At 52.2% G+C, this 13,486-nt stretch overlaps 5 protein-coding genes across 5 annotated transcripts; 2 read left to right on the forward strand and 3 right to left on the reverse strand.

Moving 5' to 3' along the window:
• Nucleotides 1-127: 127 nt before the first annotated feature.
• On the forward strand, nt 128-1,080 carry PG994_015392 (uncharacterized protein; the record flags this gene model as incomplete). Its single annotated transcript, XM_066866799.1, has 2 exons — nt 128-442; nt 1,051-1,080. The coding sequence occupies 2 exons, from the start codon at nt 128-130 to the stop codon at nt 1,078-1,080; spliced, it is 345 nt and encodes a 114-aa protein (XP_066707713.1).
• Nucleotides 1,081-1,689: 609 nt separating this feature from the next.
• PG994_015393 (5'-3' DNA helicase) lies at nt 1,690-3,745 on the forward strand (the record flags this gene model as incomplete). Its single annotated transcript, XM_066866800.1, has 3 exons — nt 1,690-2,301; nt 2,933-3,648; nt 3,712-3,745. 3 exons carry the CDS (start codon nt 1,690-1,692, stop codon nt 3,743-3,745), a joined length of 1,362 nt encoding a protein of 453 aa, XP_066707714.1.
• Nucleotides 3,746-3,919: 174 nt separating this feature from the next.
• PG994_015394 (metalloprotease-like protein) lies at nt 3,920-6,157 on the reverse strand (the record flags this gene model as incomplete). Its single annotated transcript, XM_066866801.1, has 1 exon — nt 3,920-6,157. One exon carries the CDS (start codon nt 6,155-6,157, stop codon nt 3,920-3,922), a length of 2,238 nt encoding a protein of 745 aa, XP_066707715.1.
• Nucleotides 6,158-6,860: 703 nt separating this feature from the next.
• On the reverse strand, nt 6,861-7,190 carry PG994_015395 (uncharacterized protein; the record flags this gene model as incomplete). Its single annotated transcript, XM_066866802.1, has 1 exon — nt 6,861-7,190. One exon carries the CDS (start codon nt 7,188-7,190, stop codon nt 6,861-6,863), a length of 330 nt encoding a protein of 109 aa, XP_066707716.1.
• Nucleotides 7,191-9,070: 1,880 nt separating this feature from the next.
• Nucleotides 9,071-10,488, reverse strand: PG994_015396 (uncharacterized protein; the record flags this gene model as incomplete). Its single annotated transcript, XM_066866803.1, has 3 exons — nt 9,071-9,462; nt 9,510-10,217; nt 10,272-10,488. Coding segments are annotated over 3 exons (1,317 nt in total), but the record flags the coding sequence as incomplete, so codon positions are not given.
• Nucleotides 10,489-13,486: the final 2,998 nt, after the last annotated feature.

Raw genomic sequence — 13,486 nt, forward strand, 5'->3', positions numbered from 1 at the left:
ATGTTAGAGCTTGCATATTCACGAAATGAGAGCTGGATACCTACTCCTTCTTTTCTTCCAGTAGCCTACTCGAGTTATGTTTGAAGATATCATTATGCGCTGTCCAAACTTCGGGTCACGAGGTACCATGCAAGGTACCATGCGAAGAGCCCCTGTCCCGTATCTGAAATTGAGTGGGATCCAAGTGAGCACCAGCAGTTTCCACGTCCGATGCGACAACGCGCAGGTCGGGCGGCAGACCCCGAGACAGCAAGCCGCGCCGCGGCCTGATGCATTATCCCTGGGAGAGCACCTCGCGTCCAAGCAGCAGGAGCTGGCCCGCCACAGGGAGGAGCTCACGTCCTATGAGGAGGCCATGCAAGCAGGAGAGCAGCTGAAGAAAGACAAAGACATCCAATACCAGGGCAGTTGGTCCACTTTGCCTTCTGCAACTTCCGCAAAGGTGAGCGAGAGATCGAACGGGCGAGACTCGAGAACCAGCATCCTGTACTCCACCGCGGCTGTCGCGTGTCTAGCGGGCACCACCCACTGGCACCCTTTCAGAATTTGGATCCCCAAGGACCCCTGCAATTGAGTCAGATCAGGGAGATTGCCCCAGATCGTCAGGGAAAGCTCCAATGAGCCAAAGCTAAAGAAGCCTGCTAAATCTTCAACCTACAATGCCGTACAAGACTTGCACGAAGACTGGCACGCTTGTGCATATGCCCCGTCCTAACCACCCAATACCCAGAACATGAGTTTGACTGCCCCATGAACAGCTTGCAAGAGCGGGCATCCACCATATCTGCCTGTCCAATCTAGTACAACCCGTGCTGCTGTGTCATGCCAAAAAGAGTGCGCAATATTCGCCGTGATAGGAGTGTCCTTGCTAACCACAGAATCCGCGATAACGAGCAAACCGCTCAACATCGGCGCCGCTGTCGGATTGTACGCTGGCTAAGGAATTACAAGAAGGGAATAGTCGATTGGCGGTTTCTGCGAGCGGAAACTCATCATCGAAGCAACCCCAGGAGGCGTCCTTACTTTCACTAAAAATGCTGTCCAACTTAGCGCTACGCCAGGTTTCAAAACCCCCCGTAGAAACAAACGATCCACCAACGCCTGAAGGCGCGACGTGGCACTGGACACGGACACAGTGAGCCGGCGGAAAATGGTTGGTTGGGGCAACTGTCGAGCACAATGACAAACCACACATTAGCAGATAACCAACATCGCAAAGTAGCTTATACACAACGCTGGGTCTTTCTGGGCCATGTCAATGGCCTTGGAACTCGACCATTTATACCACCCATCACGTCGATATCCTGGGCTCAAGCTCATTCCGGGCTCCTTCTTCGCGCGTGCACTTCGGTGCTGGACTTGATAGTAACATCCTCATGAGCGCGAGTTGCTGCTCCGGACCGCATGCGCTCGATGACAAACACCAGTTACACATTACTGACGTCGATTGACGTTGACCCGACGACAGACCGACCAAACAAACAGCAAATTGGGGCCGCCCGGGCATCGAGAAGTTGTGTGAGTGTGTGTACCTACGGACGGTATGGCACACCCACCTATTTGAGATTTGCACCAAAAAAACAGGCTAGGTTAAATCCCACAGGCCTTTGCTTTACTTACAATGATGACCTGCAGTATTTCGTTTTACCCTTACGGCCCCCGCATCCACGGTATCCAACTAGGCAAAGCATGACTCAGTATTATCGTCTTGCCGAGGAGGCAAAAGCCCTGTCGTCCATTTCTAGTAGAATTACTTGCAAACCCTACGGAAATACACCGTCAACCCCAATTTCTAAAAGACGCTTAGAGGGTACCCCACACTCCTTCCCATCAGACTCCCACCACAACCAAATCCGAGGACTGCTTGCTGCAAAAACATCATCAAGAGCCGTGGTGAGCCCGTCTGATCGTACACTTGGATTAGCAAATCGATCTTTCATATGTGCACCGGGAAGCCTCCGTGCGCAAACTGAAGAAACTTGCGATGGCGGTCAAGAAAGCCCCATTCCCAATTGTGGTAAAGACCCGCCCCCAGCTTCTCCCGAGAACGGGCTTGGTAGCCGCGCTGTGGAGAAAGCCTTGGTTAAACGTCTGCCTTTACTTCGGTCTCCATCACCGGAGCCGGTCCTTTGTCCTGAGCAGGCCGCTTTGGTGGACCTTATCTGCGCTGGATATAATGTCTTCTATACAGGATCTGCTGGATGCGGGAAATCTACGGTTCTAAAGGCCTTCACCAAGCGCCTAAAAGAGATGGGAAAGAAGGTGCATGTTCTCGCCCCAACTGGCCGTGCTGCTTTGCAGGTCAACGGAACTACCACATAGACATATGCAGGGTGGACGCCAGATTCTCATAAGAAACCCCTAGAAGAACTTCAGAAAAGGCGCATGGCAAGTTCGTGTGGAAGCGATTCAGCAAAACCGATGTACTGGTTATTGATGAGATCAGCATGGTCGAAAACTTACATTTTGAAAGGCTGAATAAAGTGATGCAGGACGCACTTTATGATCCGAGCTTGACTGCTTAGAAGGCATTCGGAGGCGTTCAAATCGTTGTGACTGGAGACTTCTGCCAGCTACCACCAGTTCGACCCTTCCAATACTGTATGGAATGCGGTAAAGAGCTCGTTCAAAGTTATTATAGGGGGGAACTGTCCTATTCATACCCGATCCCTCACCACCCCATCTGGCACGACGAGGACAAGTGGGCGTTCGCTAACGTAGCATAGAAGCAGTGCGATTTTGTTCATGTTAACCTCAAGACCATCCACCGTCAAAACGATCCTACGTTTATCCGTATATTAAACAAATGTCGAATCGGTGAAGCGCTTACTGAGAGCGATAAGCGGTTCTTAATGGATTACCCTGCGAAACACGCCACGCGACCAAACTCTTCGCCACTCGTGATGAGGTTGCATTGGTGAATCAACAGCAGTTCGAAAAGCTCAAAGCCGTCAAGCATACCTACTGGGCTCGCGATACGTTCAGGTGGCAGAAGAAGAGGCATCCACTCTTGAGTCACAAAGCCATTCGAAAAGCCGTTAGGCCCGATAGCCATCAGCCCCTCTCGGCTCTGAATGATCACCGGTTCTACCAATGTGTTGAGCTCAAGAAGGGCATGCTGGTGGTGCTCCTAACAAATCTCGACTTGCGTCTCGGACTCTGCAACGGCAGCCAGGGCATCATCTGTGGCTTTGTAACGTATGAGAAAGACAAATTGCCCGCCGTATACGGTGAATACGTCCACGTGAAGGAAAGCGGGATCAAATCTTACATTGAAGGGCCCGGCGCCGAATCCAAAGTGTGGCCCGTTGTCAGGTTCCACAACGGTATCCGACGGGTCATCCACGCTGAGTGCTCCATCAACGAGCTGGGTGATGAAAAGCCGTATTCGCTGTTATCGCGGACACAGATTCCCCTGGCGCCGGCATGGGCCATGACGATTCACAAGAGCCAGGGCCTAACCCTGAATCGCGTCATCGTCAACCTATCAAAGGCTTTCGAGGTTGGTCAGGTCTATGTGGCGCTGTCTCGAGTCACCGAGCTCGAGGGACTTAAGGTCGAGGGAGACGTTGCAGGGCTAGAGGCAGGAATAGAAGGGGATAGGAGGGTCCAGCGGTTCCTGAGGGAGCGTTTTGGCTCCTCGACTGGGTGAGTAGGCTGGTTTCTTTTTTGTTTCTTTTTTTGGTACAAAGACACACACACACGATTCAGGGGGCTCGCGCGGCGAAGCCGAAAAGATCACTAACCCTGATCCAAGGTCCATTCCTGAATCGCTTTCTTGCCCAAAAGCCTTACATTATGCAGAATGGGAATGATTGTCAGCTCGCGCGAGGACCAATTATGGATTTTAGCACTATTATTAATTCTTACTTTATGTAGCTCAGCATGTTCCTGAAACGTCCTTCTACCTCGATACTAGTTATACAGACTGCAGGCGACTCAGTAGATGACGCTTCAGAGGATGACTCTTATCATCCACACGTTTCCTCTTCGTCCCGGATACCGTAAAAAGCTGCCAATGTTTAGGGGCCGGCCGGAGGACAGCGCGGTCAAAATCAATAAGCATGACACGTTGGCGTTCGACGTTCCAAAGCAGGTTAACATCGCGCTCGTCGTTGTGGTCGACACCCACAGCGCAGACATCCCGCGACGAGCGATGACACTGCGCCTTCAAGTCCGCTGCCTGTATGCCTGCGTCCGCCGCTCTCTCGCCGCCCCAAGACATAAGCATCATGTGAACCGCCCTCTTCCCGCCCGGTAGAACGTAGCCCTTATCCAGCTGCACCAGGCCCAGGTGGACAGGCACCACGTAGCCCTGGAGCGTATCCAACCGCGTGTAAACGCGACACTCGTGCTGCAGATGCTCGAGATTATCTGATAGTGTCCCCTTGCCGACAAATGTGTAGCCGTATGGCGTAAGTTCCAGTCTGAACAACACGCCTATCGCTCCCCTTTTACCCCATCCGTCTAGCGCAGAGCAGTCTTGGTACGGATTTTGGCGCAGCCTCTCACCGACTAGGTGGGTGAACTGGTCGGCAGTAATAGGGTGCCGCCTACCGCCTCCGCCCGCATCACGATGTAAGAGCACATTAGGGCAGCTGTCGTCGAGGTCACAGCCCCTCTTGAGGCCTAACAGGCACGCCTGCGAACAGTATTGTCTTGTAGGCGCTGAATTGTGCGTCTCGACAACTTCGGAGCTGCTATCCGACAGACCCCTCTTCCGATTGCCACAATCGCCCATCGGCCTTGACCATGATGGAGGTAAGCCACCTTCTGGCTCGTCCTCTTCATCGCTCTCATTATCCCGGCGAGGCAACGTGGGGGTCGCACATGATGATTTGGACCGCAAGGGAATGTCCCGGCCGGTTCGGACGGCTTTGGATGTAAAGTCTTGATCTGCTCCTTGCATCGGTGATGATGATGGCGCCAGTGACGATCCCGTGTCTTCTGCCGAGAAGAAATGCACAACATCTTCATAAGATTCTGCCCACTTCTTCAAGGTCGCGCCCGCGCTCTCTAGAGATGCTTCGAGCAAAGCTCCTTGAAGCGCATCAGATCGGAGACTTAATAAGAAGAAGCTTGCCAGCTGGGCCACTGCTGTATAGATCATCCTCTCGGCCCAGTCCTCGCCTGATACTTCACCTACGTCTTCATTCGGCACACACGGATGGCAAAAGAGCGTTTGAGGATCGGCTCGGTCGATATGGAGCAGTAGCAGGGACTCGCCTGCTGCAACATAGCCGTAAGCGACCCCGTAGTTGACCATGTAGTCAAAGACTTGTGTGAGCGCCATGGCAATCCGTGCTTCGGCTCTGAATTGATCTAGCTCAGTGCCCGTCTTCGATTTGTTGCTATTGATCTGTTCGACGACTTCTATGAACAATGTTTCCTTGGCGACGGCCAGCTTGACATGCTCAACTGAAACTTTATGGGCTGCCTTGTAGTCGTAGACAAAAGCTACACTTTCATCTCCGCCAGGTCGTGTTCGGAGCCCAGCTCCGTCGGGGTTTGTTGGTCGGGGCTTAACTCTCTGCTCAGATGCCGCTCGCTTGTTCGGTCCGGTCCTTGACCGCCGCTCCGGCATTTCGTTATTCGGTCCCTCATCTTCCGCTAGTGGAATCCCACCACTCGCTTGTGTGATTTCGCGGCTATTATCGCTGAAGCGTAGGTCGCTGAATTTGTATCTCGTACGTACTGCCGATAGGCCAGTCAGATGTTGGAAGATGGCATAGGTAGGATCTTCGACTGCGACTTTTTCGAAATGAGTGACGGCGCTTTCGTTGCCCGCCAGTCTATGGAAGATGGACCTTCCTATGTCTCGGGTAGTGCTCTCTTGGTTGAAGAGTCGCTCGTCTTCACAGGCCTCCATGATCACGTTGAATTGCTGTTGGCGTAGTGATTCTGCAAACTCGGTCCATGGACGAAGCCATTTTGGGTAGAACTTCCCATCGACTCGTGTAAACCCTGTTGAAGAGATAGACTTGTCGGCAAGCCTGAAGTTCTTGTAAAGGTGTGTGTGGCAGTCCCGTAGGTATTCACCTAGTGTAGTCGGTTGGTTTTCGCGTAGGAGTTGTTTTTCTCGTGCTTCTGCCGCCTCTTTCTCGCGTGTGAGCTTTTCGATCTCGCGTTGGAGCCGTACAACCTCCGGATCATGCATTGCGTATGAGATAGTATAACTATGGGAATTGATGGTAAGCCCACGCTGTTAATGGCGATCGTTGTGGCGCGTAGGTATGGGTTTAGAAACGTAGTATAGCTTGCCCGGCTGTTGAATGATCAATGCTTAATCTTCTAGAAGGTTAGAGAGCAGAAGAAAGACGCTGACTTCCTGAACACATACCTGCACACATTTGCCAGAACGCGTCAAGAGGCGAGACCATTAAAATCCTCGGGGACAACGGCATATGGAGAATTCTGGCATGGGCTGCAGCATGCGATGGTTGGTCCGCGAGACATAGTTTGGCAGAAGCGATAGGAAATGACGAAGGAAATGAGAGATGTAAGAAGGTGACGGAGAAGGGGGGGATCTAGGTTGGTCAGAGCGCTAGCATTTGCATTTCAACCCCACAATGAGGCCTCACATCGCTAGCGCAACAGTCCTGCGGGCACCAGCTGCCTGCTACCAGCTGCATTAGTTGTCGCTTATCTAGGCTAATAATATTATTCCGGATGGCAAGCTCTATGATACTGTCTGGTTTTACGGTACTGTAGTAATATGAACTTTTGAGTTTGTAAATCAGTATGTACTCTATGTACTGATACGATGGGAACGTTGTGGAGTACCCACTGTGGCTTTCGATTCGCGAAACTTTGGAGTTCGGAAGTAGATGCAGTTTACCCTTTCTGTCCGTTCGCATTGCTCAGCCTACGTTGTAATCTCTACCTTGATGAAGCTCGCGAACAGCGGCGCCAACAAAACTAGAGTACCGTACAGCGAACCGCAGGTGCTCGTGGATCTGCACGCTTTCCGCGTCCGCCCGGTCATGCAGGATCGAATGCAGCGAGTACGCCCGCGCGCCCACGACAAGCTGCGACGTAAAGAAGTGGTGGCCCTGCGCTTCGTACAGCCGCGCAGCGCTGCCGTGGGTCTTCTCAGCCTCGGTCACAACGGGGTACTTGCTTGACGTTGCGCGTGATCCCGTAGCCTGCTGATCTTGAGAGTATTGGCTTGTCCCAAACACCGAGCGCATCTTTTTGCGGTCATGGCACTGCTATCAAAGATATAAATGACATGCTGATCTTGGAGTAGATTCTGCAAAGTCTATGCAGTCATCTCGCCACTACGCTCTTTCCTCCTTCCTCCAACAACCTCGCCCTGATCCTCACCTTGAGCCACGCCCGATCCAGTGTCGAACTTTGCTCACCCTTGCTGCCTTTGCTGCCGATGCCCACTGCTGCGCTTGGCGCAAAGACAAACGCTTCGCCCGTCTTCAGGCCGACAATTCCCCGAACAACTCCTCACCGTTCGAGAGCCCCTCGTCAAGAGATGACCCGTCGCGGTAATGAGTTGTTGCTTGATTCGGAACGGGGAGTGCAACATGCGCTTGGAGGGCGCGCAACCTAGGACAAAGACAGGACGACTACATTAACAAATATGGCCTTGTGTCAGGATATCACACCGCATCCTTTCGGTACACCCACCCTAGTTAAGTGGCTGCCCGCAATCTTAGCCATGGCCCAACCTTAGATAAGGACGTCAAATGTGGTGGGAGGAAACCAGGCACAGCTGCGCAATAACAGCCGCGAAAATGAAGTCTGCCAATATCCAAACTGATTAGCTCGTCCCATCGAGACTGCGTGTCTATGTTCAAGCTCATTTTGTAAATACCTGGTGCTCGCGCCACCATTTCGTCTGCCCCCGAAGCAAGACGCCAGTGAATTATCGGGCCGTAGCTACGGAATGAGCATAGTAAGGTTTCCTTCCATGGTTGGAGATACCGCCCAAGCGGACACTGGTTAACGTATGCGGTAGCTCGTATCGAGGCGCCGTGCCGGGCCTCTGTGTTGCAGCAGGCGGAGCCTATGCGGTATCGACGTTGGCGGGATGCGGTTCGGGATTTATCGAGCGACGCGGCCACGAGCCGCGACTTGCGTTCTCGTGGATGGTACTACAGGCCCAGCACTGAAGTGCACGCGCGAACGATGCGTCTAGGATGGGCCTGGGCCCGGTACGTCGACATGATGGGCAGTACAAATGGATGAATACCCAGGCCATTCATGCGATCCACAACGACATGGCCGGGGAAGAACCCCAGCGTTGTGTGAGATCTACTTTTGGACGGTTGGCATCTGCTGGTGGCCCATCATTTTACGTCGACTCACTGTGTCCCCGTGGTACTTCGCACCTCTAGGTGCAGGCCAATCATTTCCCCGGGGGTCTGAAACCTGGCGTAGCGCTACTAGGTCCGCGTTCGTGGAGAAGTAGGGAGGACCGGAACGCATGCGGGGCACGCATGGCTCGAGCAACTCGTCGCAAACCGGCCAGCCCTCGCCCGTACGAAGGAAAGGTGATTTACAGGATCGCATCAATCGTGTTGAGAAACCCGTGTAGCTCAACAGAGAACGGTTCGGATCAACAGCCCACTCGTGTGAAGGACGAACACACACCGTAACCGCTATTCTTATACGATCTAAAAAATGTGCTTACTCTAAGTTTGGCTCCGAAGATAAGACATCAGGCAAAGCATTCCACACTTTGACGGGCAACCATCCAAACATAGATTCAATCTAGTTTCAATAACCATACAGAAGGCTAGTAGGTGTTCTATTTATCCAATTGATGATTCCATCGTAGTTCCTCGGGTGACCAATCTTGAAATTTCGACTGCACGCAGATGTGCTGATACCGATTCACCTCAACTGCTTCTTGTATATCAAGATATTGCTCTGCCTCCGTAGTGGAGGGAATCTCGTCCACTTCTCCAGAAACATCCGCACTATCCGGTCTCGTCCGAAGGGAAAGTTGCTCTTTCAGCCTATCGTTAGCCATTTGCTGCCTCGCATAATACATGAGAAGCTATGAAAGCCCTGCGGTCGGCGTGAAAGTAAAAGAACCAGGAATGGGCGTACGTAGAATGGCCTTTTTCTCCGGGAAGCTATCCAACGTGATGCCGTCTATCAGGCTCTCTGATACGCCGACTTTCCATACAATAAGAGAACGAAGGTTGCAGGAATGTTTCGACGGCGTTCCAAAAGCACTATGCGGCGGTATAGGTGACCACCGAGGCGACCGAAAGTCAAGCTTGGCTTTTGCTGTCGCCTCCAAAGAGAAACCTAAAAGAGGCGACCCCGGTGTGGCATCAAGGAGTTGCTTTCGGCCCATCTCTTTCGTAAGTGCCCCGAGTAATATTGACGAACATTCGAATGAGCATCCTTCTCGATCCTCACGGAGGTCTGATAGCAGGTTTTGAAGATCGATGATGATTCGGTCGATGGATGTACGTCTTTTGCGATCGATGGCGTCTAAATAAGGTTAGCTTCTTGACAAGCGTCACATGTGAAGCACTGACCAACAAGCATTTCTGGGATTGGGAGGTCCAGCGTCGGAAGCGGCCCTTGGCACTTGTTCACAGCGATTTGGGTTGCAGCCTGGAACAGATCGGCTTGAGAAAATACCCACGAAATGAGACACCATAAAACGAGGTCTCTGCAGTATTCCTGGGGCAGACGCCCTTTGAGTTGGTCAATCCACATCGATGTCACGATTTCCACCACTTCGTGACATTCGTAGTACTCCACCAGAACGGCGATCTTAGCAAGTGTTTCCAGGTCTACAGATCTAGGAACACTTCGAGTGCGACCGTGAATGATATGCATCAGGATGCGTAATGCATCATCATCCCAACCTTCTGCATCTATAAGGTGGCCAGAGCCTGACACACAGGTACTCTCTCGCCCCGACCCCAGCAGCATCTTCTTGAAGATAGGAGAGGCCAAGCTCAAATGGCTAGAGGAGAGCCGCATGCGTATGCCTGCTTGGTTCCACGGTTGATCCGCCCGAGGCAGAGGTGTGGAGCATGGCATGCTGGCTAGGCTGGCTGGTTCCGAAGCAGTAGGTGTGTCTTCGGCAGCGGATTCGGGCGGGGTGGATATATCGGCAATGGATTCGATCTCAGGACCAGATTCAGCGGGTACTTCTACAAAAGGTTCGGTCTCCGGCGCTCGGGTTGGTTCCATCATGGGCTCAGCGGCTGTAGTCGCGGGAAGCATGTTAGTTCCTAGATGGTATATTAGCTTATGCTTGATTCGTTGCCTAAGAAGTTCTATCTAACCTTCCGTCCGTTTGTTCTTCTTGATCTTTGGTTCCCTGCCACCAGTGATCATCCTCGGTTTGGTTGATTCCGTGATATTCTGGGCTGTAACTTCCGCCGACGGGTGAGAAGTGTTTTGGGCTTCAACTTCATTCCAGACCGCAAATGGTGCATTCGGGTTGTGAAGGGTGAGAACAACGTCTCCGCTGGGGTCAAACTCGTAACATTCTCCCTCCATGGTAAGGATGTATGGGGGGCATGCACCTCTTCAAACCGATGCTTCGTATTTACTACGCTTCGACTTTGCGTAGACGAACAGGAAGGAAATCTTGCCAGGTAAGTTTTCAAAACTGTAAGGGAAGGCCAGTTCTGGAAGAGCAGACTCCCCGTGGCGGCTCCCGACCCTTATACAGTCACTAGCGAAACCAGCGTCCTCTTTTTACTCTTTGATAGTTATCGTTTTGGTCCCACTTTACAGGGGTAGCTGCTGACACCATGTACCCCGCCATGCTCACAAGTACCCAGTCCATTTCTGGCTTTACTTATTCTTTCCTTGTGCATCCATAAATCGATTACAGTCGCTAGCGAAACCAGCGTCCTCTCTTTACTCTTTAACAGTTTCCGTTCTGGACCCACTCTACAGGGGTAGCTGCTGACAGCATGTACTCCTCCATTCTCACAAGTACCGAGCCAATTCTGGCTTCGCTTACTCTTCCCTTATGCATTCATAACTCGATCAAAAAAAAACTCATGAATTACTTTTTGCTCGATAAGAGAGCCAGAAGCTGCTGACAGTTATACATGCTCTCCTTGGCACTACAATCGTTACATACTATAAGCGTCTACAAGCAGATCTTTTGACACAAATTCGGTCATCGCTATCTTCGGCGCACATTTCATCTTCTATTATTATAATATAAGGGAGTTCCCATCTCGAAATTATCGCATCTTTCATTCGTTTGATCTTATATTTTTCTTTAGGGCCTCGACCACCATCGGTATCCCAAGATACAGAATCCCAACGCGATTGACTATTCCATACTCAACTGGCACCGGCGCCGGTATGCTTCAGCTCCCAAGCACGCAATGTTTCCAGCGAAGATAGATAATGAGGATGTTGAGCGCCCAAGACAGTTCGCGCAACCCGTACACATTCCCGCATTAATCCAAGAGCTTCTGGTAGTCGGCCTTGACCCTCCCACGTATAGGCAAGATTGTTCATGCTGGCTAGCGTGTCTGGATGATCCGGCCCGAGTTTCTGCTTGCTCGTCTCCATCACTTCCACAAACAGCTTCTCCGCTGCCTCCCATCGGCCTTGGTTCCTGTACGTCGACGCCAGGTTGCCCATGCTGGCTAGCGTGTCTGGATGATCCGGCCCGAGTTTCTGCTTGCGAGTCTCCATCACTTCCACGTCCAGCTTCTCCGCTGCCTCCCATCGGCCTTGGTTCCAAAACGTCGACGCCAGGTTGCCCATGCTGGTCAGCGTGGAAGGATGATCCGGCCCGAGTTTCTGCTTGCGAGTCTCCATCACTTCCACAAACAGCTTCTCCGCTGCCTCCCAATGACCCTGTAGGTTATATGCAAGGCCTAACATCTCTATAGCGTACTGACTTTCTTCTTGCGCCCGCCCAAATATCTTAATTCTGAGCTTCTTCGCATCCTCGGCCATCTTCTGCGCCTCATGCCCTCGCCCCATGAGCCAAAGATACCATGCGGCTTTATAAAGGATCGAAGCCAGTCCTTTTAAAGACGCTTCATCTTTTGGCCGCTGTGCTGCTGCCGCTACCGTGTGTGGAAGAAATGCCCGGCATGCTGCCCAGTTCTCATACGCTCCAGTAGGGAGCTGGACGTCAAGACGACGGATAAACTCAGATATCCACTTTTCCTGCTGTCCCTCGGCTTCAAGCCATCGTTTCGTAGCCAGCTGAACCAAGCTGTGCATCTCAAACGTCTTTCCGTCCTCAACTGCAGAGATAAACGAGTAATCGCGCAAACTCGAGAGATCCGTTTCGAACTCATCCTCTATGCTAGAATCCGATTCGACGTCTTCATCGCTTGATTCTTGGCCGCTGTCTGAACCGTCCAAAGCAGGACTCCGTCGGTATTGATCTGGTCTACTAGTAGCGCCTTCCTTCTTACCTGAAGTCCGCAGGAGACTCTCAGGGATACCTTGGCGGTCGCAGAAACTCATAAGCGAAAGCAGGTCAGCTGCCGATGGTCTGGTATGACGGATGTGGTCGAAGGAGATTTGCCATGTGATGATAATTGAGTTTTTGGCCTCTCCATCCCGCCGTAATTGCCCGCCTTCGTAATCGAGAAGACTCGCTTTCTTTCGGTCGCTCTGTATAAGCTTCTCGAGATATTGTTGCACGGAACAACGTGGAGCTCTCTGCGAAATATAGGCTGTCGCTTGGACAATTGCCAACGGCATGTATTCCAGCGTCTTGACGAGGGATTGAATCGTCACAATATCTTCCTGCTTCTCCGTCTTTCCTAGCTTTTTCTGTGCGAGGGCTATCGCTTCCGCCTGATGCATAGGATCGACCGCAATGGTGTCATGTTCCTCGGCCAGTGACAACGCTGCATGCTTGCTTCGGGTGGTGATGAGGATGGATCCATGCTGGCATCTAGGAAGGTAGGACACTAGTGGCTGACCCTGGCTGTCTGAGCCATCCTGTTGCCCGCCATGCTCGGCAGGGTTGTGGAGCAGAAAGCCGGCTGCATCAACGTTATCGAGTATAAGAACCCATTTCCCACTCTTCTCGCCGCGTAGCCAGTTGTAGAGCAGCTGGAAGATGTTGCTTTGGGGATTCTTCCGTTCGGGTAGTTCCAGATAGTCGGCAATGTCTCGGAAGCTCTGCTCGTATCGAGCTGGGCTACTGGCGTGGACCCAGAAAACCCACGTCTCGGGCGATTGTTCTCGGACTCGGTAGGCGTACTCGATAGCGAGCTGCGACTTGCCGACTCCGCCCAAGCCGACTAGTGCAGTTCGCGAGGCCGGCTCGCTGCATAAGTGGTGGACCTGGTCGAGGATTGTCTCCCGTTGGACGAAGTCTCTGTCGCGATTGAAAGGAATGACGGCTGTCGGCTTCGGTGGGGTTTCTGGCCGTCCAGTGTTGGACCTAGCGTTAGCGCCACCTGGTTGATAGGCTATTAGAGCAGTAACCTACCTGAATTGACGGACCCGGTCTGGCTCTTACGACGTCGTGTATTGCCTTTTTACCAGATATATATTA

The sequence above is a fragment of the Apiospora phragmitis genome (assembly GCF_038363925.1).
Source record: "Apiospora phragmitis strain CBS 135458 chromosome Unknown utg000016l:1.0-887042.0:1.0-888152.0, whole genome shotgun sequence".
NCBI lineage: Eukaryota > Fungi > Ascomycota > Sordariomycetes > Amphisphaeriales > Apiosporaceae > Apiospora > Apiospora phragmitis.